This window comes from Schistocerca americana, chromosome 10 (assembly GCF_021461395.2).
Source record: "Schistocerca americana isolate TAMUIC-IGC-003095 chromosome 10, iqSchAmer2.1, whole genome shotgun sequence".
NCBI lineage: Eukaryota > Metazoa > Arthropoda > Insecta > Orthoptera > Acrididae > Schistocerca > Schistocerca americana.
The window spans coordinates 171,801,414-171,828,075 of NC_060128.1; the positions used below are offsets into that span (position 1 = coordinate 171,801,414).

The window sequence follows — 26,662 nt, forward strand, 5'->3', positions numbered from 1 at the left end:
CCAATACTTAACAAATTAGCACCCATATTATTTCAGCCTCAAAGATGGTGGTTTTTGTAATTACATATGGCAGGAATATAAAATTACAGAAAAATGCAATGGTTGGCCTGTACCAACTTGGGGTACCGTCGATAAGATACAATATAACTGAATAAAATTGCCCCTCGCTTTTGGAACCATTAGTTTCTGTCCCAATTTCAAAAACAGAAAAGGGCTTATCTCTTTATGTGTATGTGTATCAGCAGTACTGGAATTTTGCTACTGGTAAAGCCATTCAGTCTCTCTGTAAATTGGCAGTTTCCTCAAGCGAATTTTTTTTACACGTAGCTCTTTGAGAACTAGAATGTGACTGATGTAATGGCAATACAGGCTTTTAGAATTATGCTTTTTTCTCGTGAGATGTACTACTGGAAAGAAATTAAGATTCAAATATACAATGATGGTCTGAGACACAAGTCTCATCTCAACACCAACATGTTTATACGAAGTGCAAGGATGTGAGCATGTGAATCTATCCGACACAGGTACTTGATTAGTAAATGTGCTTTTATGTGGAGAAGACACAAAGTTTTGATGACTTACTTTCTGCTTCAATTACATGGCAGAAATGTTTGTCCACCTGCAGTTAATACAAGGATAATTTTTAATGTTTGTCCACCTGCAGTTAATACAAGGATCATTTTTAACTAAGTACATAAATGACTCCTTAGCTATTAGCTCCGTTGCAAGGTATAGCTGAATGGTTGATTTTGTAGTGTTCAATTACTGAGACCTAAGAGTTGTCTTTACAACAAACATTACTTCCCAAATACTTTGACAATTCATTGTAAGATAGCATTAAATCAAAACTGACAAATAATTCTCTTGGCAAGAGCACAGTAAAAGTAACGCATTATGGACTATGCGCATTTGTACTAATGTAGTACAGATAGTTTCTATTGACACTCTAACATACTTGACGCCATATATGACATTGTAGATAACTGCAATACATTTTACAATAAATACTTGGCACAAAAATGAACACTACATATTCTATCAAACATGCGACCATCACTACCACACAGAATTAGCTATTACCAATAAGAAATAAAATACAGCATCTGAGAAACTATAGCAGTGACAGAATTCAGCTGTAATTTATAATGATCACAGGAATGAACCATATAAAACACTGTCAAAATACAGCATCGTTTTGGGGAGACTGAGGGTGATAAAAAGACTTCTGGCAACAGTGACAGGTGACTGCAATGAAATGGCAATAGGAAGTTAAGCTTTTATGGTGGAACAATAAATTCCTCTGATGAAACACAAAGCAAAATGTAATGAGAACAATAGGTAACGCTCCAAAAGAAGGGACTGTTTGACGTGCACTCTGAATATTGAAATACTGTAACCGACTGAGCACCGTTATAAACTAGCAACTATAGGTTCTTTTTATACTACAGAACATAAACAGTGCTGAACTTTGTACAAAGGCACCTTTCTATTTCTTCTCAGCTTTTTGACACATTCTACAAGATGAAAAAATGCTGCTTTAGTCTCCAATTCTTATATTTCACTCGTTCAGATGCTAAGTACTACCAATGATTCACATATGTAATGAGAAATACAGAGAGTCAGTTTGCTCTATCTGCCAACCGCCTGCCGAGGAGAACTGCGGGGCACCGCAGGAAGAGCACCACCCACAAAAGAACCCGGTACCTTACCCGAGAGAGCGACTAAAGCTAAAAGCCTCGATTCCCAAAGTCGCGGAAACACCCAGAGTGAGGACGGCCCAAACCGCCGCCCGTTAGTAACGTGCACACGAGTGGTGCCATAGCCTGAGCTCAACTCACAGAGGCGGACCGGACGCGCTTCTTTCGGCTCTTCTTGTGGTGCGCACGGCGGGTCGAGGCGCCCGCAGTGTCGGAGCTGCTGCCCGACCGGCTGTGGCCGTGCCTCTGGCGCCGGCTGCCGCGACTTCGGCTGCTCGGGTGCTGGCCCTCCTCTGGGCCCGAATCACTTTGTTGCTGTGGATCAAATGTTATTTGTATTTTCACATTCTGATACAACCCGATACAGTATAAAGCAATAAATTAAAATTTGGGAAAAATTGCCATTAGTGTACCAAAATGTGCATTTAATTAAGACGCAAAGGAATTAAAGACATTAGCTGCCAGTGGGCACTGATTTATATCAATAGGGTAAGATGAAAATTTGTGGCCAGATCGGGATCTGTACACAGGTCTCCTGCTTACTAAGTAGATGCACTGATCACTGTGCCATCTAGACACATTAGTCACCACAACCCCACGGACTACCCTTGCACTCTAGCGCACTCTACTTCTTACGGGAATTGACAGGATGCCACGGGCAATGAGGCTAACGAACAGGGGCACTACACCAGTAGTGTGCGGAGTAAGTTGAGAATCTGATTCTGACAGGTGGTGTGTTAGGGTAGACCGTGCAGCTGTGGCGACCATTGTGTCTGGGTGACGTAGTGGTCAGCACATCTGCCTAGTAAGCAGGAGACCTGGGTTCAAATCCTGGTCCAGCCACAAATTATCAACTTGCCCCATTGATATAAATCAGTGTCTACTAGCAGCTAATGTCTGTAACACATTTGTGTTTTGATTCATAGTGGCCAGAGGACCAAAATGGTGTCTGTTCTTTCAGACATGTCAATAAGAACAGACACCACATATGTGCACTTAATTTATTGTTAAGCTATACAATATCACTGGCTTACATGATACACAATCCTTTTGTAATGTATCAAAGTTACTCTGATAGCATGTGGTAACAGTGGAGAAAAAGTATCTGGAGAAGGGAGTGGGGAGGCTATAATACAGGAAAATAGAAAGAATGACAAAGAAATACATGACTATGCGAGGAAAGCCGACAGTTTTGTGAGAAGGGAGAGCGTATAATGAAAGAAAGGAGAAATGAAGATGTGAGAAAGTGAAATGAAATTTTTGAGAAGTCAGTCAGGTTTCACAAAAATGTAAAAGATAGAAATGAAGATTTTAAGGAGATAAAACATAAGGAAGCCCCTACAAGAGAAGTCTGAGGGGGAAAAGATTAAAGTGATATGAACGCTGGAAGAGGATGGACAAGATGAGGATGCCTAGGAAGATGCATGAGAGGATGGAAACCAGGAAACCAAGAAAATGCCACAGGACAACGTGCTATAAGGGACTGGAAGATAGCACTCAGAAGAGAGGAGATATACTGGAGAAGATAGGAAGTCTTGTGTTCCAAGCAGACCCTTATTGTGAGGGAAAACTACTCAAGACAATGACAATGACTCTTGTCTCTTCCACAACTGATATTTGTAGTGTATCAAGTATCTTGACTGTACTTGCAAGCAATGAAACTGGCAGTTGGAAAGGTACATAGGGAAAAAATCTCTTCCACAATTCTGTAGACTTTAAGCACACTACCTGACAAAGTGAAGCACTCAGACAACGCAGCCAAATATCAATGTAACTTCATACACATACGCACCATCGCTGAGTATGTAAAGGATCAGAGCTGCAATTCTCTGTGACAGGTAGGAGGGCCACCAGAGTGTGTCAGTGCTGTTTATGTTTAGTATTGTATCCAGGCCTGGTAGGTTATATAAAGGGCTTGAATAGTACCAAATGTTAAGTAAGGACACAGGGATGCCACATACTCATGTGAAACAATGTTATCATTACCAGCACCTGCCAGTCTGAAAGGAGCCTAATTGTGCTTGTCCACTTGGCTGGCTGGCTGGCAGAAATGTGCAATATGCAGGTTTATGATGCATTCAGATGTGGCTTGATGCCTGACTACACGGGAATGTGATGGTGAGTATACTAGATGTCAAGCTTGCAGTCAACTACACGTGACCACCGCAAGCAACGATTGCCGCACTGTGCACCGAGCTCATCGTAACGCTACCACACCTGCACCTGCCATCTAAGAACAAGTAACGGATTCCCTGCAAAATTCTATGTCAACGCACACCATTGCTTGGAGACTTACATCAGCTGGACTAGCTAATTACTGTCTCGTGTGTACACTGCCATCATCACCACAACACAAACGGCTGCGTTTGGAGTGGTCCCGTGATCAGGAAGCACGGAGTGCTGATGAAGTGCATCACACTGTGTTCGACAAATTGTGGTTCTGCACCATCCCGTGGGTACCACCTTCAGTGAGCATGGAGGCAGCCTAGAGAGAGATCCCATTCTTCCGATGTTTTTGAGTGGCATGGTATCAGGAGCCATCAGGTATGACTTCAGGTCATGGCCAGTGGTGATTGAAGGAACGTTAACAGCACAACTGAAATAATATCACCTCTCAACAAGTGATGTTTCATTTTGTTTCCTCCTCCCCTTCTTGGGCTTATGTTTTTTTGTCAGGCAGTGTAATGTAAACTTCATAACACCTGGGAGTTATCTAGTGGACTTCCAATAAATATTCAATACACAGACATTTCAAGTGCTTAACTTTGTAATTATTTTTACTTAACAATAAATGGTAGGAAAACATGAATTTTACATTATGATAGGATAGACAGACAATACTCTAGATAAGAGGAAATAGGCAAATTCTAGAGAAGATAACATTCTGCTGCAGTAATTGTGGCAGTGAGTGAGGTTGCCTGGTCAAAGTAAATGAAAATAAAATGAATATCAAAATGATGGATTTGAGTGAATACCTTTCTCTTTTGTTCTCTATCGCCACTTACAAAGTGCAAGATTCTTTCCTCTAGATTTTTTTGTCTGTTACACTTTTCAGCCACATATAAATCCGGTATGTTTTGTAATGTCACCTACATACTGACCTTTAGGTCACTGTTTCAGTCTTTTCTTCTCTCTTAGAAACCAGCAAAAAACTTAGCCAATTCAACTGCTACTCCATTGCCTGGCTACATGTTTCACCCAGGCACATTTCATTTTCATCACAGTGTTTACTTTGCTTTCACTTTCTTCTCTCTGCCAGACATCCATTTTATTTGTTATTTTATTAATGAACTTGGTAACTGAATATCATTCATTGCCTTATTTGTATCTCTATCCAGATTACACTCTGCTCTTTTAGCTTGTGCCCCACTGACTTTTATTGATGTTTCATTCTAAGTACTTCAAACTAACTTCACTGGTACGTCTGTTCCCTGATGGATTTGTTCATTTTCCTGTCTCTCCCTGTAATTCTCAACATGCATCTCTCCATTTCTCACTGAAGAATTGTGGTTGTCAGTCCAGCGACTGATTTGATGCAGCTCTCCATGCTACTCTATCCTGTGCAAGCTGCTTTATTTCCAAGTAACTACTGAACCCTACGTCCTTCTGAATCTGCTTAGTATATTGATCTCTTTGTCTCCCTCTACGATTTTTACCCTCCATGCTGCCATCCAATACTAAATTGGCGATCCCTTGATGCCTCAGAACATGTCCTACCAACTGATCCCTTCTTCTATACAAGTTGTGCCAATTTTATTCAGTATCTCCTCATTGGTTACATGATGTACCCATCTAATCTTCAACGTTCTTCTGTAGAATCACATTTCAAAAGCTTCTATTCTCTGCTTGTCTAAACTATTTATTGTCTATGTTTCACATCCATACATAGCTACACTCCATACAAATACTTTGAGAAATCACAGGTTTAGGTTGGTTATGGGATTAAAAATTCACTCTCATAGCAATTAGTCAAAACTGATAATATAATTTCTGGCTTCCTGAAAGCACTCCACAACCTTATTATTCTTCTATTTATTTCTTTAGACATCCATCCCTTGTCAAAACTCATTAAATGTTTCTACTTCATTGTTAATTCATACTGTTTTCAGTTCAATACATTGGTTTCACATTATTTTTGTCTTATGTAATTCCTTACCACACCTACCTTCAAACACCCTGATTAATTTCTTCCTTTTAGTGTTCATTTGGGTTTACAGCAAAGGCAAAAAGAACAAGGTGCTCAACAGAATGCTGATGATTCGGATACGTTCCATTAAAAATGATTAGTTGGTGCCACAGCATTAGAGAGATGCTCAACAAACTCTATGGTAGGTGTTACGAGAGAGATTGCACATCATGGCAAAGGTTGCTGTTGAAACTCTGAGAGCACATGTTTCCACAAGACTCAGACATCAAACTGCCAGCGATTAGAAAATCAGAGCCCACTAGGAGGTCCACCGACAATCAGTCTACCTTTGCACCATTTGCGAATGGAACAGAAAAGGAGGGAAAATAGTGATACCCAAAATACTCTCCACTACACACCATGACATGGCTTTCAGAGTACAGATGTAGATAATTTTGTTCACTGCTTGCATGTGTTCCATTGTGCTGTATCCACTTTTAAACACAGCTTATCCCTTGCTTTATTAAAATCCAAGAATTTCTCTATGTGATTAGTGATAATTTTAATAAATGTCTCTTACACTAAAGAGAAGATGATAATTTTTTAATGCATTATCTGCTCTTGTGAAAAGATCAGTTAAAGCATTGTTCCAGTTTTGGGAAACTACCTTCAAGTGCTGTCATTTCTTTCTTTATAATCTTTCTTTCATTGTGTCCACTTTTTTTTCCTTCTTCTTCTTCTTCTTCTCCTCCTCCTCCTCCTCCTCCTCCTCCTCCGTGTTGTCCTCCTCCTATCAGACATCTGATTTACTTGTTATTTTATTAATGAAACTGGAAATTGAATACCATAGCTTGTACCCCATATACTTTTACTGGTAAAATTCACTCTAAGTACTTCAAATTAGCGTCACTGGTACATTATAACTGTGGCACCTAGCTTGAACATTCTACCTCTGTGAAACACAACAACATCGCAGGCATGCTTCTTTGAACAAGAAGACTAATTTTTTTCAAAAAGTAACACATTAATGGTCTAAAAATCAGTCATATTTACATTTTATTTTCTATACCTATGCGAATGCAAGAATATAAGAGCAAAATCAGCAAACTGTCATATACTGGCAACTCCAGAAGGTAGCACTTGCCTTGGTTCAGTCCATACTGACAAATTGAGCACACATGAGAAGTAACAAGCGAAAAGTAATCTGTGATAGGGTTACAAGATAAGACTAAATGCTGTGCATATTGACGGACATGTCAAAACTTAAGCTAGAAAGGGAAACATGCTAAAATGGCAACTAATTTAACACTTACACTGTACGTTCGAGACCGTGAATGAGATCGTCTACGGTTCTTCTTTTTCTTAGACTTCTTTGACCTTGAGTGGTGATGGCTACAAGCTTCTTCATTTTCATGTTGATATTCCTGCAAAGCAAATAATGAGATTGGATACAGTTGCTTGAAGAAAATTACAATGCTGGGACCTCTCCTGTGGAAATACAAGTTTGATTATGGAAAATCAAAGTACAGTAAAGTAAGTTTTATTTAAAGTTTGATTTTTTTTTTTTTTAAAAAAAGTGTATGCTTCACACCACCAAATTATAAAAAAACTCAGATTTTTAATTACACAACTACACATAAATCGAGGATCCCATCTGGGCTGCATGTGCTGAAGATAGAAATGTGTTAAGCAAGTCAGGTCTCCTACAATCCAATTAAAATGGCTCAGTTATGGGTGGCACACTAACATGGCGGGTCACTTCACAAATGCTGTTAATGTGTAACGTGGAGCAACACTTAAGAGGCCATCGCCAATCCAGAAAATGGTGATCAACAATCTGCGGCAGAACTAAAATCATGACACTTTGTACACAGCGTTTAAGGCTAACCTCTATGAGCAAACTCAAGACAGAAAAATTTCATAATATGTTTGTTTGCGTAGCCATTTTCCGCAGCAAAGTTTCAGTTTCAGCAGTAAAAGGAAATGTAATTTCTCGCTGTCATTGGTTACCTGAAACTATCCTCACACAGGCTACAAAGGATGCCACGTCGCCAACTGATGAGTAGTCCTGCCTGGCACTTCGTTGCAGATTATAGGCAACACAAGCAGATTTCAAATGAAGAAAGAATGATAGGAAGAAAAATAAGATCAAATAAAAAAGTCAATATGACAACGAAAATGATGTGAATTTAGAAAAATAAAAAGTGTAGCTGCATTTGACAAGATTCAAGCCTTCGACATTGTACACATCACATTAGGTTTATATGCTACCGATTATACTACGTCATTACACTGCAAAACGCTGTTTTATTTATGACTCTGGTGTTACAGTTGCAACAATTAATTGACAGCCTTCACGCAGTGACATGTAAAGTACATCTAATGTAAGCCAATCTTTGTGATTATAATGACTGTATAAAATGATGCTGAATTGCGTCCTGTGCGGAAGGATCAAGCAGTTTTTGATTAGTACTACATCTACATATATACTCCACTAGCCACCGAGCGGTGTGTGGCGGAGTGCACTATTTGCGGCTTGGGGCACACCTGATGTTACGTTTGTTTCTGTTGAAGTCCCCCCATTCAGGACAACATACTGCTCTCTGTCTGCTAGAAAACTTTCTATCCAACCACATATGTCACTGGATAGACCGTAAGTGCGCACTTTTTGGACCAAGCGGCAGTGCGGAACTGAGCCGAACGCCTTTCGATAGTCGAGAAATATGGCATCAACCTGGGAGCCAGTATCTAGAGCCTGTTGTATATCATGCACAAAGAGGGCCATCTGTGTCTCGCATGACCGCTGTTTCCTAAAATCATGCTGGTTTCTGCAGATGAGCTTCTCAGAGTCTAGAAAGGTCATTATGTCTGAACACAAAATATGTTCCACGATTCTACAACAAATTGATGTCAGTGAAATTGGCAGGTAATTATGTGCATCCAATTTTCTACCCTTTTTATAGATTGCTATGACCTGGGCCTTCTTACAGTCCCATGGAACTTTTCGCTGTTCCAATGATCTCTGATAGATGATGGATAAGAATGGTGCTTTTGTAGCATAGTCAACATAAAATCTTACGCGGCTACCGTCTGGGCCAGATGCGTTCCTGGTGTCTAAGGATCTTAGCTCTTTTACAATCCTAGATACACTAAACACTATGTCGGCCATCCTTGCGTTTGTTCGATAATTGAAATGGGGAATGGTGCTGCAGGCCTCTACCTTAAATGAGTTTTTGAAAGCTAGGTTTAGAATTTCGGGCTTCTGTTTATCATCATCCATTACATTACCCATACTGTCAGCAAAAGAAGGTATTGAATTATTTGTAGCGTTCATAGATTTTACGTATGACCAAAATTTTTTGGGGTTATTTTTAGAATCTGCAGATGAAATATTGCTTTCAAATTCATTAAAAGAATCTCTCATTGACCTTTTAACAGCTGCTTTCATTTCGCATAATTTCTGTTTGTCAGCAGAACAGTGACTATGTTTAAAACGACTGTGCAAAATTCTCTGCTTTCTCAGCAACTTCCTAATATGTTTGTTGAACTAAGGTGGATCCTTTCCCTCCCCTATATTTCTGCTAGGCACATATTTCTCTAGCATATGGTGGACAATACCTTTAAATTCCAACCAAAGATGCTCAATATCTTTGTGTCCCGTGGTGAATGTTTGGAGCTGACTGAGGATATTCATTAATGACACTTTTATTTCCTTCCCCAAAAAAGAAAACTCTTCACTGCCCCCCCCCCCCCCCTTTTTTTTTTTTTTTTTTTTTTTTGCAAATTCCACTAACACAGAAGCCACAATGACATTATGGTCGCTAATACCTTCTTCTAGATTAACTTCCTTAAAAAGATCAAGTCTGTTTGTCGCCAGGATATCTAACATGTTCTCATCTTAAGTTGGTTTTCTAACCAATTGCTTAAGGTTGTATGTTGAGATCGCTCCTAGAATAACTTTACATGAGTCTTTGCTTCTGCCCCCTGTGAGAAACATGTAATTTTCCCAGTCAATGGATGCCAGATTAAAGCCTCCACCTATAACTAATGGATAGTTTGGATATTTATTTCCTATGTACTCAAGACTTTCCCTGAAACATTCTGTGACATTTGTTGCCAATGCTGGTGGTCTATAAAAACATTCTAATACAAAGGTCACTCCTTGTCTGATTGACAGCTTTATCCAGACTATTTCACAGTCCGACCCAGTATTGATCTCAACTGTGTTTAAACAGCATTTAACTGCAATGAACACACCACCTCCCATAGCATCAGTCCTATCCTTCCTAAATATTGTCCAATCAGAGTTCAAAATTTCATTGCTATTGATGCCCGTTTTCAACCAGCTTTCAGTACTTAACACAATATTGGCATTACTATTGTTTATTTCAAAGAGTAACTTGGGGATCTTGCTACAGACACTTCGACAATTTACTAACATGAGATTTAGCATATTTAAATCCTTTGGAATCACCTTTTTATGCAAACTAACAATTTTTACAGTTGGCACACTCACATCAGTGTCATGAACTGGTAATTTTTCAGGCGAACGGTTTGTTTCCTGTGGGGAGGAACCTAATCTAGAAAACCCCCATGTGCACGCCACAAGTACTGTGCTACCCATGTAGCTGCTCTCTGTGTGCAGTGCACCCCTGATCTATCGAGGGGCATCCTACAACCTTCTGTCCCATAGTGTAGCTCGAGGAATCTACAACCATCTTCATCACAGAGTCGACGTAGCCTCTCTTTTAGATTCTTCACTTGACTCCAAACCAGAGGACCCCAGTCCACTCTGGGTACGATACTGCAAATCGTCAGCTTGGCTTCCATTCGTCGAGAGATGGAGGCCGCCTTCACCAATTTAGCCAGCCGTCGAAAGGACTCAAGGATTTCCTCGGAACGTAAATGTGTGTATTTTGTTAGCAGCACTGTGTGTGTGTGTGTGTGTGTGTGTGTGTGTGTGTGTGTGTGTGTGTGCGCGTGCGTGCATGGGTAGGCAACAGCGGACGGTTCGGGAGTGATGATTGGCACTCTGATTGGAGGAACCAGTTAGAAAGTGTGAAGAGTCAACTATCAAGTAATTTTAATCTGTCTATCCGAAATCTTGCAACTGCTACATCACTACTTAAGTGCCGTCATCATGCTGAACAAATAAATGAAACAAGTAATTTTAGCAAAATTGCCTAGCATATAGTAAACAAAAAATATGAAAATGGAGAGTACCCAGGTAGCAGTAAAAGGAGAAAATGGAACGTTGGCAAATGAGCCACAGACAGTACGTCAGACCTTCATGCGAGGGTTGCCCATAAACTAATGCACTGCATTTTTTTCCTCAGCCGAAAACAATGCTACGAATGCAAAACGTGACGTATGTTGTTATTTGAAATCTCCTCAGTGAGCGCACCAAGTTTCCGTCACTTTCGACAGATAGCGTAGCTGTAGGACAGACTCAAAATGGCGTCTGCAGATTATGTACGTCACAAGCAACGTACCATCATTGAATTTCTCACTGCAGAGAACGAAACTGCAGGGAGTATTCACAAATGATTGTGCAAAGTTTATGGAGCATCTGCTGTCGACAGAAGTTCAGTTAGTAGCTGGGCACGGAGATCATCAGAAGGCACTTCAGCGGAGATCCGCAATTTGCAGTGGTCAGGGAGACCATACACGGCTGACACACCTGACATGTTGCTGTGAGCTGATGTTGTCATTCGCGAGGGCAGACGCATTACGACTCGACAGTTGGAGCTGCATCTGTCAATCAGCAAAGAAAGTGTGGATGCAATTATCCACTCTCTTGGATATTCAAAAGAGTGTGCAAGATGGGTCCCGCGGTGTCTAATGGTGGTTCACAAATCACCCAGAAAAAACATTTGTCTTGATTTGTTGCAAAGTTTTGAAGCAGAGGTGGCGTCCTTGTCCCAGATTGTAACAGTTGATGAAACCTGGGCCCGAAACAAAACCACAGTTGATGGAATGGCCCCATTCCCGCTCCCCAGATAAGAAAAAACTCAAAGCAACTACTTACGCCGATGAGGTCATGGTCTCCTTGTTTTGGGACTGTGAAGGTGTGATTCTCAATGACAGGATGCCAAGAGGTGGTACCATTAATTCAGAAGCATGTGTCAGCACATTAACAAAACTCAAGATGCGTTCCGGTGACTTTGGCGCCACAGAAACCCAGGAGAAGTTTTACTGAAACATGATAACACTTGGCCCCACACAAGTCTGATGACTGCTGAACACATCCCAAAACAGGGGTGGACAGTGTTACCCCATCCACCCTACAGCCCTGACCTAGGCCCATCTGACTTCCACTTGTTTGGGCCATTAAACGATGCCTTTTGTGGAAGGCATTTTGAGGACGATGAAGAGATGATTCAACACAGTGAAGCACTGGCTCCACCACCAGGGCAAGGATTGTTACCGACAGGGCATAAACGCCCTTGTTTCGCGTTGGAGGAAGGCCATAGAACGGGATGGAGATTACGTGGAAAAATAGGGCATGTAGATAAAACACCATTCTCTCGTGTGTGTAATTCTCATTATGTTCAATAAAGAATTGTTGAAGAAAAAAATGTGGTGCATTACTTTCTGGGCAATCCTCATAGAACATATCAGTAATGCGTGTGTAGAGAAGAAACTGATGAATGAGCACTACAATTAACAAACTCAGTTACAATGAGTAATTCATTTGTGCTAAGGGGAGTAATAGAATGCGAGGCAATGAAAATAATCTCAAAACTCAAAAACATCTAGTTTCTGGAATGACACACTTACATTACTTAAAGAATGCAGAAATGAATTGGTAAACACACCAACACATTTACCAAACAGTTCAACTGACCAGGGGACCTTTTCTGAAATTTCAACAATTGCAGAGATAAGACCAGTGTATAGAAAGGGAGCAATCATTGACATAAATATTAAGTTGATGCTTAACTTTGTAGCATTTTGTTCTGCATGTTGGTATTCTGGTTGCTATGGGTTAATTTATTGATTGTCATTTTTTATTTGTAGTTCGTTGTTGCTATCTGAGTTTACATATTATCATTTTGTCATAGAGGTGTGACAGCAGCAGAGGCAGCCAGAAACACTTGCGCTGTATATGGGGATAATGCCACTGGACATACCATGGCAAGGATCGCTTTGGCATTAGTGCCTCTCTGCGTTCAGGAAAAACTTCGGGTTTGATGAAGATCATTTAAATCCACAATGATCCACATCAATGTACTCGAGAATTGGCAAATGTGACGAGTTTTGACCATTCCACCATTGTGCGACATTTGCATGCAATGGGAAAGGTTCAAGAATAGGGTATATGGGTACTGCATGGTCTAAAACAAAATCATAAAAGTCTGCAGGTGGTGGTGGTGGTTAGTGTTTAACGTCCTGTTGACAACGAGGTCATTAGAGACGGAGTGCAAGCTCGGGTGAGGGAAGGATTGGGAAGGAAATCAGCCGTGCCCTTTCAAAGAAACCATCCCGGCATTTGCCTGAAACGATTTAGGGAAATCACGGAAAACCCAAATCAGGATGGCCGGAGACGGGATTGAACCGTCGTCCTCCCGAATGCGAGTCCAGAGTGCTAACCACTGTGCCACCTCGCTCGATAAAGTCTGCAGGTGGCCATATGTGCACCTTGCTTGATTACGATCAATAGGCTCATGAGCAACACCGACCATTCCTATCCTGTTCTGTTACTGGTGACGAGAAGAATGTTTTTATGCTAACATCAGGAAAGGAAAGGAAAGGAAAGGAATGGTTGAGCCCAAACAAAGCAGCAACTTCTCTTACAAAATCTGTGCACATCCACAAAAGATAATGTTACGCATCTGGTGAAAGAGTGATGGTGTCATGTACTAGATGCCTTGCAGACACAATCCAAGAACAACAACCAAGGAAACTGTGCGAAGTGATGCTTCTCCATGATAAGGTGTGCATTCTACTTGACTGACAAAAACAATATACAGGAGTTGGGTTGGGAAGTCATTCTGCACCCACCTTTATCACACGATCTTGTGCCCTTGTTTTCATTTTTTCCACACACTGTCAAACTACCTTCAAGCAACTTCCTTTCCGGATGAAAATGCACTATGAACATGGCTCGATGAATTCTTTGTGCCAATACAACGTGATTTATGCAGCAGTAGAATCAAAAAGTTACCCCAATGTTGGCACATTTTAGATAATGAAGGAGAATATACTATTGCTGGTTAAAGTCTCTGTTATGTGTATCAGATGTGCTTATTAAACTTGTAGAAAAATTGTGCACCTACCCAATAATTACAGACCAATTTCATTTGCTTAAACACTTGACAAGTTACTTTATAGAGTAATTCTAAACCAAATGGAGTATTTCTTCTGTAAACCTTCCAAACAACTCATAACACTAAGCAAGTGACTTTCAAGTACATTGTCTGACCTCCATACGGGAACATACATAATGGACACGAGTAAAGGTTGCAGGTGCACGGTTGACGACATATGGAAGTTTGGGTCTGGCCACGAGTCGTGCGCGGATAGCCAAATGGTAAGGCGACTGCTTGCGATAAGCAGGAAATCCGGGTTTGAGTCCCGGTCTGGCGCAAAGTTTCATTGTCGTCATTCCAATGTACAGCTGACGGTTGTCCTCATTTGCAATTGTGAATTCATTTAAAGTAACGCATAACACTGGCTCACAAAAGGGCGATCCACACTACAACAGCAATAGTTACATTTTTCCATGAACTGCTAAACAAACTGGACAAAGGAAACAAAAGTCAGTGGGACTTCTCTATATCTGCCTAAGACACTAATTCTATGAATCATAGAGTGCTTTTATCCAAATTAGAAACTTAGTAGAACTATTTTTTTTAATTCATATTTCAAAATATATAAGACAATGTGCTAAACTACATTATAAGAATGAAGGTAAGAACCTAACAGTGAACTCAACTTAACATGCTCTCATTTTCAACTGTGGAGCTTCACGTGGAAGTATTCCTGGGCCATTTCTGTTTCTTTATCTACATTAATGATATAACACAGCCACAAAACTAAGTGCTAGTTAACTATGCTGATGGTACATCTTTCATTACCTCTGACGAAGTTTTTGTTAAATTACAATCAATCTGAAAGCCAGGGTGATACTATGTGTGTAATGGAATGGTGGTTGGTTGCTGGTTAAAAAGATTACTGCTGCCAGAGGAGGAGATGGCACAGAAGGATAGGTTATTGTCCGTCTATAAAGGTTCTGGTATGTTACTGCCTATACAGGTTCTGGTATGTTACTGGTGTATTTCGACAACTTCTGCTTTCCACTGCATATGTGGCGTCCACGAGTGGTGAGACTGTATGGAAGAGATTTTCTGGCGTGGAAAGGGTGACAACTATCAAAGTTGGAGTACTGTTGGAGGTTGGTGCACTTGATATGAAGAGATGTATTTATGGAGCCGTCTGAGAGGTGGAGGTCAACATATAGGAAGGTGTCTCGTTGAGTTGAGGAGGACCACATGAGCCAGATTTGAGAATAGGTGTTAAGATTATGGAGGAAAGAGTAAAGGTTGTCCTTGCTGTGAATCCATATCATGAAAATGCCACCAATGAATCTCAAGCAGAAGCAGACAAAGTGTTTTCATGGTTGACTGGAAAGGAAGGATCCCTGCAGATGGCCCATAAATTAGTAGGCATAGGAAGGTGCCATGGCAGTACCACAGATTTGTTTACAAGTTTGGCCTTTGAAAGTGAAATGTGGGTATTGTATTAGGAGGGTATTGGGAAAGGTAGTGTTCCACGCCTATAAGGTCATGGGCACGGGCACAGGAGTTGGTGGTGTATAAGGATATTGCACCCACAGTGACCAACAAAAGAGTCTCGTGGTAACGGGATAGAAACTGTGGAAAGGTGGCAAAGGATCTCTACATCTACATCAACATCTACATCCACACTCTGCAAGCCACCTGATAGTGTGTGGCGGAGGGTGCCTTGAGTACCTCTATCGGTTCTCCCTTCTATTCCAGTCTCGTATTGTTCGTGGAAAGAAAGATTGTCAGTATGCCTCTGTGTGGGCTCTAATCTCTCTGATTTTATCTTCATGGTCTCTTTGGGAAATATACATAAGAGGGAGCAATATACTGTTTGACTCCTCGGTGTAGGTATGTTCTCGAAACTTCAACAAAAGCCCGTACCAAGCTACTGAGCGTCTCTCTTGCAGAGTCTTCCACTGGAGTATATCTATCATCTCCGTAACGCTTTTGCGATTACTAAATGATCCTGTAATGAAGCGCGCTGCTCTCCATTGGATCTTCTCTATCTCTTCTATCGACCCTACCTGGTACAGATCCCACACTAGTGAGCAATACTCGAGCAGTGGGCGAACAGGTGTACTGTAACCTACTTCCTTTGTTTTCGGATTGTATTTCCTTAACATTCTTCCAATGAATCTCAGTCTGGCATCTGCTTTACCGACGATCAACTTTATATGATCATTCCATTTTAAATCACTCTTAATGCAAGTTGCTGACCTGCTCTATTGTAGCTAAATGATAAAGGATCTTTCTTTCTATGTATTCACAGCACATTACACTTGTCTACAGTGAGATTCAATTGCCATTCCCTGCACCAGTCAATTCGTTGCAGATTATCCTGCGTTTCAGTACAATTTTCCATTTTTACAACCTCTCGAGATATTACAGCATCATCCGCAAAAAGCCTCAGTGAACTTCCGATGTTATCCACAAGGTCATTTATGTATACTGTGAATAGCAATGGTCCTACGACACTCCCCTGCAGCACACCTGAAATCACTCTTACTTTGGAAAACTTCTCTCCATTGAGAATGACACGCTGCGTTCTGTTATCTAGGAACTCATCAATCCAATCACACAATTGTATATCTAAAAATAAAGATTCTGTAACTTACCAAACGAAAGCGTTGGTACGTTGATAGAGACAATAACAAACATAAAAGCACACTTGTGTTTGTTATTGTCTCTATCAACGTACCAATGCTTTCATTTGGTAAGTTACAGAATCTTTGTTTTTAGATACATTTTTCCCACGTGGAGTGTTTCCCTCTATTATATTCAATCACACAATTGGTCTGATAGTCCATATGCTCTTACTTCGTTCATCAAACGGCTGTGGGGAACTGCATCAAACGCCTTGCGGATGTCAAGAAACACGGCATCTACCTGTGAACCCGTGTCTATGGCCCTCTGAGTCTCGTGGACGAATAGCACGAGCTGGGTTTCCCACGATCGTCTTTTTCAAAACCCATGCTCATTCCTACAGAGTAGATTTCTAGTCTCCGAAAAAGTCATTATACTCAAACAAAATTCTACAACTGATCGACGTTAGAGATATAGGATGTGAACAATGTCTTGACTATATGATGGTAGGTTAACGACAATAGTTTGGTGGTTTGTTCAGTGAAAGAATTATACCCAGACACAATGGGACAATGAGACATATGGGATTACGTTTATTACATTTGGGGAGTAGGTAAAAGGAAACAGGGCTTTGCTGGCATGGAGGGGGGGGGGGGCAGGGGGAGGTGAGAGGGGGGGAGGGGGAGGATGTGGGTTTGAGAGAGAGAGAGAGATTTTCATGTGTCAGGTTTTGGGATTGATCTAAGGCCTTGAAGTGCTGCTGGAGGCCTTGTTGGACTTCTGGGATAGGAACACAGACATAAGGTTTGTATGCACAGTTGTCGGAAAGCTGGCGGAGCCCCTGGCCACACTGTCACTGTAATTCATAACCAAATGGTTCAAATGGCTCTGAGCACTATGGGACTTAACATCTGAGGTAATCTGTCCCTAGAACTTAGAGCTACTTAAACCTAACTAACTTAAGGACATCACATACATCCGTGCCTGAGGCAAGATTCGAACCTGCTACCGTAGCGGTCGTGCGGTTCCAGACTGAAGCACCTAGAACTGCTCGACCACAGTGACTGGCAATTCATAACCACTGTAGAAGGCTAAGGATAATGTCTAGATTAACTGTCAGGTTACGGATAGCTGTGTGTTTGCGGCTCCCTCCGTATCATTAACCTCTATTCCCAAAATTCGCTTCACTTGGTCCTTCTCAACTCAATGAGCCTACTTCCTAGAAGTTGATCTCCACCTCTCAAATGGCTCCATACATACATCTTATCATATCAAGCACACCAACCACCAAAAGTATTTCCACTTTGACAGCTGTCACCCTTTCCATGTCAAAAAGCCACCCACTGACATCACATCTGCCATGGAAAATAGTTGTTGAAATATGCTGATAATGTTACCAGAGCCTTTACTGACAGACAATAACCTGTGCAGCTCACAAATAAATAGATTACCTGTGTCGTCTCCTCCTCTGACACCAGTACCCCTGTTAACCAGCCACTGATTAACACTCTTCTTAATCACCCAGTATCACCATGGTTTTGAGAAGCTCAACCACATTCTTCACTAGAGCTTTGACCCTTTCTCATGGTGATTTGAGACAAGGGATATCCTACCCAAAATCCTGCTCACATCAACAAAAGTAGTGTTCCAATGCCTGCACAACCTACAGAATATCCTTGTTCATCCCAACTTCAATCCTGCTTCCAATCCTGCACCCCATGGGCCATTCCCTTGTGGCTGACCCAAGTGCAAGACATGTCCCATACACCCACCCCCACATGAACAGCCACTGCCAAACTCTGCCAAACAACGAACATGACCATCCAGTACCTGAACATGCAGCCACCATGACACAAATGACTTCAACAGCTACATCACTACATTTACCATTTGGATACTTCATTCCATCACAAGTTTACCTGTACCACACAGGTTGGAATTGTCACTTCAGTATATCCTGCACTCTCGCAATCACCCGGGCTAAACTTTTGCTAACCTGTTCTCATTGTCTCATCTTACCTTTCCCCTTCTCTTCACACCACTCCTTCCCCATCCACATCATATATGCCTTCAGCCACCACTCTTCTGCCTCTTTCTCCCCCTTTTTCACACCCCTCTCCCTTATTGCCCCCCCCCCTTCAGCACCAGCTTCTGACACACACCCTCTCCCCCCCAATCCATCCCTTATATGCTCTACTCTTTGAACTTCTTTCATCCTGCTGTTCAGCGAAAGACCTGCCTCAAATTAAACTGCTACTTCTTCTTGCTTCAGGAGACGTTCCCTGCCTCCTTCCCATCTCCGTGAAACCCAACCAATATTCAACAATCAATATCACTGCCACCACAAACACATACATTTGGGTGTCTGTGTGGTTGTATGGGAATATGTGTACACGTACTAGAAAAGGAGCAAGAGCTCGAAGCTAAAGTTAACTGTTTTCTATTACATGTTTCTGTGTGTCACACAAGATTTACATATTTGTTTACATATTTTTCCATCCATTTTCATTATTGTTAAGTATAGCCAGTCTCAAGCGGACATTAGTAATGAATCACTGCCTACTGCATATACGGGGAGGGGGAGAGAGTGGGAGGGGGCGGGGGAGAGAGGGGGGAGGGGCGGGGGAGAGAGGGGGAGGGGCGGGGGAGAGAGGGGGAGGGGCGGGGGAGAGAGGGGGAGGGGCGGGGGAGAGAGGGGGAGGGGCGGGGGAGAGAGGGGGAGGGGGCGGGGCGGGGGAGAGAGGGGGAGGGGCGGGGGAGAGAGGGGGAGGGGCGGGGGAGAGAGGGGGAGGGGCGGGGGAGAGAGGGGGAGGGGCGGGGGAGAGAGGGGGAGGGGGCGGGGCGGGAAAGGGGGGAGGGGCGGGGGAGAGAGGGGGAGGGGCGGGGGGGAGAGGGGGAGGGGCGGGGGGGAGAGGGGGAGGGGCGGGGGGAGAGAGGGGGAGGGGCGGGGGGGAGTGAGGGGGAGTGGCGGGGGGAGAGAGGGGGGGGGGGAGAGAGAGAGAGAGAGAGAGAGAGAGAGAGAGAGAGAGAGTGTACCTCACCTTAAAGATGCGGACTCTTTCCGATTCCAAGCCAACTGCCTCAAATTCGGGCAAACCTTCCATTTTGGAGCGGATCTCATCCCACGGCAGTGTGTGGTCCACATTGCAGGTACTCAGCAAGTTTTTGAAGCTGGCTGCCAGCTTCTTAAGGCGGCGTGTCTCCTCCTTCAGCCGCTCCTTTTCCCGAGCCTCAGCCTGTAAGAAGGGAAGTGTGCTTATGTATAAATCCATCATTAGTTTCAGATGCCAGCCTATGTTCCCTAGCATTTATTCTGACATGTGAGGTCTACTGTTTTCATGACCTGGCAAGTCTATTTTAATTTGGAAAGGTGAGGAATGCTCTTCCTGTTGCCACAATCATCAGTTAAAATAAGGAAAGGAAGTCTTAAATTGTCTCAACTGCCTGAAGCATGTTAACTATGTTCTATGTTATCATATTTTAAATGTATCATATTTTCTGAGGTAGAGGTTTGGAACAAGCCCACAATGACCACAGAAACACACCTAAAAACCACATTCTGACTTGCCAGTGTAACAATCTAATGATCGTTAAGTATCGCGTAAATCTGATCTGGGTATCATCCATCTCACCTCATTAAGAAATGTGTCATCCTAAAAGATCCATATCATCTCAATTTCTACATCAGCACGATCAATTAAAAAAAAAACTTGTGCCTGATACAATTGCTATGTTTACATCAGGCACAACTTTCAAAAGAGGAAAACTGTTGTTTGCTCTTGTCTTTATATGTTGAGGCCTGAAGCAGTTTTGTTAGACCAGTCAAATACTGATTCTCCCACCATTAGCTGTTTCATACAAATGGCCTTGAAGTCAGCTGTTCTAGTTTCTGATTTAGTCAGTACAATAATTCTCTCTCTTCAATTAAATATCGGAGGTAGACAACTTAATGCTCAGGCTACTTCTCATTCACTGCACAGAAAGTCATCCCATACAGACAGGACAAAAAAAGGAGGTGGGGGTACCTAACCTGGACAACACAAGCACATTTTACATTTCAAAAATGGTTGTGTGTTTACATAGGAGCAAAAATTGATTGTGGAGGGGGAAATCCAGCAGCTAGAACCTAATTTCCAGAATTGGTATTGCAGTGTTCACATTACCACCCCGACACAATATTGAGGAAGTGGTTTACAAAATCTGGTTTTGGGAGAATCATGTAAATGTAGTGAATGAACTGCACACATCTCAAAATAGCAGGCCAACTGAAGCATGTAAATAGTCACAAATGGAAATCTAACAATATGAAGTATACAATATTTAGGGACAGGAGCTGCAATCTGTATAATAAGAACTAGAATGGTACAAGAGAAACCACCTTGGATATGCTTATTTGTGACGCAAAACGTGTAAATGACAGGTCTGCTTTTATTATGCTAATGTGGATAAATATATTTTTTGTCTATTTAAGTTCTGGAAGCAGATGAAAATCTGATGGGACCAAGTCAGGACAGTATGGAAGATGCTCAATGAAAGGAAACCAAGTTCTTCAAGTTTTGCAAATGTTGCAGCACTCGTGCATGATTTGGCACTGTCATTTTGAAGGAGAGTGTTCCATGCATGGATAAACTCTTCAAATTCGTGGTTTCAGTTTTTCACACAAACCGACAGTTACGTAACACACTGCCACGTTACACGCTACAATTCGGAGCCCTCTAGTGGTGGTGAGTTGCAACTTGCAGTGAAGCAGGGAAGTCAAACAAGTAATATGCATGACATGTAAACCTCAACTAATATGAAGAACAGAATAAAAAATTTGGATGTTTTTTTTTTTTTTTTTTCAGCATGCCCTCGTGAAAATCTATAGTAATTTGGCACTCTGGTGACGTTTCCAAATAACATTCTGTTAAAATTTGTGGAATCGTAGCCAGTCAATATCACAGAGAGAGGCAATAGTTCCAGGTACAGCAGTTGGCACTAGAAATTCTGCTGTTTTCTGACAGCCACAGCAGCAGCTATCAGTGCCGCCCAACCACTTGTCGCACAAGTGCCCTTTCTTTTTTTTTGTGCCACATCCCGAGCTAAGGCTCCACCTACACCACGATCACATGGATAAGAGGCAGCCCAACTGCAGTTCTTGCACAGCTGTTGCCCAGTTATCAAGTAGCTCCACTTAGCAGCAGTTGAGGATCGTCATAGGGCAGATGCAACTTTGTCTACAAAAGTAATGTCAGAACTGGCCTCAAAACTTCTATTTATTTCTGTATTGAGAACAGCTGAAGTGTTCAACTTATACTGGCTTTGCCAGGGACTTGAATTTGGATTTTCACAAGGACACTCTGTACCAAAGTTGAGTATGATACAACATTTCTCTCAGAGATTGTGTTCTCTCACTCCTTTGATTTCTGCCTCATAACCCACACTCCCTCCTGACAGGACAAGAGTACCTTTGGCAATGAGATTTTACTGAGTCACTTCAGGACTGAAGGGGATTTACTAGCAGTATAATGAAAATAGGAAAATCTGGCCCTTTTTTAATTAAAAGTGTGCAATTTGATCACAGAGAGGATAAAGACAAAGAGGGACGAATAGCATCATCTTTTCAGTTAGATACCTAAGGTCTATGCTGATATATTAGCCATTATGGGACAGGCCACTCATTTCTTGCATGTGGCATGTTTACCAACAAAAGGAGTTTTTAAGTTATGATTGACAGAGAATTAACAAAAGTGGGTCGAATCTTTTAGTCTATCATATTTTCAAGATGTCTGGTGTAAAGTGTCTTGCACTTCCACACAGTATTTCACTGTCTTGGAACTGCCTTTGACATTAAATAATTTTTCTGATTATCAAAGAACATCTGAAATGGTTACTTCAGCTACCAGAGGTTTTGATATCTTCCTAGTATGCACATATTAACGTTAAGTACAGTAGCGGGGGGCGGGGGGGGAGGTCAAACAAAATCTGAATTTTTTTTAAAATCTATATATTTTCAAATTGTTTGTGAAACAACTTTATCCCCTCCAAAATACACTCTATTACAACTAATTAATACATTTCTCCGACTGCTGCTTCGATTGTTCAAAACATTTTTTGTAGTTATCTTTAGAAATGGCTGACAGCTCTTCCCTCATTATTTTCTTGACTTCTTCAAAATTGTCAAATTGGTGTCCTTTTGTGCCCCTTTCCACATGTGGAAATAAGAAATAGTTGCACGGAGCCAGATTAGATGAGTAAGATGTATGGGGCAACAGAACCATGCCATTTTTAGCAAAAAACTGTCTAACAGAGATGGCTGTGTGTGCAGGTGCGTTGTCATGTGGAAGAACCAGTCTCCTGTCCGCCGCAAATCAGGCCTTTTTTGATTACCACTGTTGTGCAATCTTGTTAAAACTTCTAAATAAAAGGTTTTGACTGACAGTCTGACCTGGGAGGAACAAGCCCAGAATGAACTATGCCCCGGCATCAAAAAAGCATATCAGTATTGTTTTGATGTTCGATTTGACTTGACAACATTTTTTTTGAAGGGGTTGTGATGACATCTTCCACTGGCTTGACTGCTGTTTTGTTTCTGGGTTTGTAACCAAAGCACCATGACCCATCACCAGTAATGACCACTGACAGAAAATTTGGATCAGTTTCAAACTGTTGTTCCAAAGCACGACTTGTTTCAAATTGATGTTGCTTTTGATTGTCAGTCAAAAACTGAGGAGGAACAAACTTTTTCACTGCCAAATCTTCTATTAAAATTCACTGAACTGACCTCCAAGATAAACCACTAATCTCTGATAATTGATCAATTGTTTATGGAGGCTGTGTGAGCACAAGCTCTCAAGCTTCTTCAATATTTTCGTCAATTCGGGCAGTTGACGGGATGTCCTGAACATGGTTTGTCATCAGTTGACGTGTCACCATTTTTAAATCAAGCAAACCACTTGCACACTAGAGTTTTTCCCATAATGTCATTTTGGTAAGCTGTTTTCAACATTAAAACAGTTTCAGTAGCGCTTTTACTGAGTAGAAAACGAAATTAACAAAATTTCACAGCTGCATGTTATCCACTTAAACTTGCCATCATAAAAAACTAAATAAGAAAAAAACAGCATTAGCAAAAACGATCCCTGTAGATGAACAGAACAAGCCAGGTTGACAACTCAGGTGGCACTGAACTGGCAATGAGTTGCGCTATACACGCCTAGTGACAGAATCCCCTCGTACCTCCTGTCTGTTGAGGAGCTAATTGTGCTTCCCTTCATTAGCTGCAGCAGAATCATTTATTGACATTAAAACTTAAGTGGATTACTGGGAAAGGAAGCGTAGAAAGCACTACCTCATATGGGTATAAAGAAATCTGTTCAATTATGATTATCGTCATACGATATATCTAAGGCTTCAAAGTCCTACTACAGGTCACATGGTTTAGTCATATGGAGACATTCATTGCCTCAATTGAACTATAAAAACATAAATAAATATAAGGTGTTTATATGAAGTACTCTTTTATAGTGCCCAGAACACTAACAGTATTTTTGTGCTCATGTCTCGTACTCTACGTTGAGAAACACACTACTACTGTGATGTCAGCAGTATATTATATACCAAAATACCAGAGGTATGACAATCTTTAACATCTCAAGGCACGAACTGGGAACACTTCACAAACTGAGAATCTTTATGAATTATGACTCGCTGAAAGCACATGCAATTTGAAAATTTTGAAAAATCACCGCAAAACTTGCTGTTGGACAATTCCATTGCACAATATAAAAACAGTTCTGTTATATGCACAATATTGACATTGGTTTTAAAGAGTGTAACTGTGCTAATTGACTTTCCTATACTATATGTGGATATGATTAAGCCAGTGTTATCATACAGATTCCCAATTAAAAAACAGCCATATTTCATGCAGTGACATTTACATCTCTTCTTTGGCAAGGGTCTAACTTCACAAGTGACAAATGACAGTGAGAAGTAACCAGTTTTATCTCAATTAGTTTTGAAAGCTCTCATAATGTTTTCTGTCCACCTTCTCTCAACCTAATGAATTATCTGCCAGACAGCCGCAGTATCTACACGTGACTGTTTATGAGATGTGAAACATGTCACCTACATCAAATAACTAGTGAATATAGTACTATACCTTTTCAAGGAATGCATTGAAGGTGAGTTTGACATTTCCTGCATCCAGATTGGCCGACCTTCGGTCTTCACAAACCACTGTTGCAAAGTCTTCAAATGATGTGTTCACCTGAAACAGACAGGTTTCATACTCACCATCTTTCAGTTCAAACAGTGTAAGATGAAATACTGCGGTTTAGGAAACAGCTGTTGAACCTGGAATAGCAGGTAATTAGATGTGTGGATGTGGATATGTGTGTGTGTGTGTGTGTGTGTGTGTGTGTGTGTGTGTGTGTGTGTATACACTTAACTGAGACTTAACAAGAATAAGGAACAGACATCGAATGATTATTCTAATGCTGGGAGTAAAGAATAAGCACTCACTGCATTGAGGAAATGTTGGCTATCACACAGGCACAAAGACAAGTATTTAAACATTCTAACTCAACTTTTGTTGGTCAAATCCATGACATTGTCTTTCCTCACATCAATAAAATTCTTTCATGGAAGGAATCTAACATGATGGTGCCATGACAGCCCAAGACTTGTAGTGATGCAGATCTGCCAGATGTCCCGTACTGGAGTGAAATTTGTCATGACAAATTCAAAGCCAAAGGATTTGGCAATGATCTGTATCATAGTGACATATTTCCTGCACTCAATTGTAACAATGACATAATGAAACACCATTACCATTATCCATTATCTTGCGGTGTCCTATACTGAAATCACATGTTCTTAAACACACTTTTTGATGATTCAATTACAATTTAATGAACAAAATTAAGAAATATAAACTTACAAGGAGGGATCTTTGTTTTAATTTTTACTGTTGCACACATGATGCAGCAGTTATTATACTAGTCTGGTCCAAAAGTTCACACCACTTATAATAAAAACTATATGTTACCCATGGCTGTGCTTGCATATCAATAGTACTGTCACGGCCACTCCATTACCCTAATGCAAGATGTGGTGGCACGTGCAGCACCACTGCTGAGCAATGTGTGTGGAGGGTGTGGGCAGGAGCGCCCATCTAAGCATTCTGCTACTGAAGTCGCTAATGTAGACATTATGCAACAAATATCTCTCTCTCTCTCTCTCTCTCTCTCTCTCTCTCTCTCTCTCTCTCTCTCCCCTCTCTCTGCCCCCCCACCTCCCCTAGCCCCCCAAAGTAGCCCATACTCCTCCTCAGGCTCCACACTACCTCAAAATTTCATCAAAATTGGTTCAGCAGTTTCGTCGTGACAACGTTCGTGTGTTACTTTCGCATTTAATAATATTAGTAGGAAATACGGATTAAACACATTGAGGGTCGTATAAGCATTGTATTCGTCACATTGAATCATATTATGCAGAACATACGAATCAATATAAGGATTTTCATAAATATGACACAGTTCAAATATCAACAGTTTTTACAAAGAGTAAATTTCTGTATATCTCATTTTAGATAAAATTTTAAATCACCTTTTTATCCAATTTTGATGAAATAGAGCCTATGCGTCACCCCAAGCTATGCTTGACTTACCCATGTAGTAGTTTTGGAGATTAGAGTGTTCAAATAAACAGACTGATATGACAACTTTACAGTTTTATTATTAGTATAGATTAGTGGTAATGCTTGCTGATTGTCTGCAGCACCATTTTAAGCTTGCAGTGCTGAGCTAAGAGTTGTGTAATTTTTAGTTTTGTAAAGGCTATCCTTCAGAAGGAAATTTTCTTCAGTAACGGTTTATGCCAAAATAGTCTACCTCCTTCATCGGGACTATTGTAAATATGCAATAACATTAATTATGCAATAACATGTCTTACAGAAGAGAGCCCTTCTACAGCAATAGCCAATT

General features: G+C 41.2%; 1 protein-coding gene across 1 annotated transcript in view; it reads right to left on the reverse strand.

Annotated features, from left to right (window-relative positions):
* LOC124552233 (pre-mRNA-processing factor 40 homolog B) overlaps positions 1 to 26,662 on the reverse strand; it is a 177,493-nt gene that overhangs the window by 31,270 nt on the left and 119,561 nt on the right. The window contains exons 12-15 of the mRNA XM_047126510.1: positions 24,838 to 24,945; positions 19,736 to 19,930; positions 7,137 to 7,247; positions 1,839 to 2,012 (exon numbers count right to left, since the gene is read on the reverse strand). Coding sequence (XP_046982466.1) covers positions 1,839 to 2,012; positions 7,137 to 7,247; positions 19,736 to 19,930; positions 24,838 to 24,945 — 588 coding nt within the window. The remainder of the gene's footprint in view (positions 1 to 1,838; positions 2,013 to 7,136; positions 7,248 to 19,735; positions 19,931 to 24,837; positions 24,946 to 26,662) is intronic.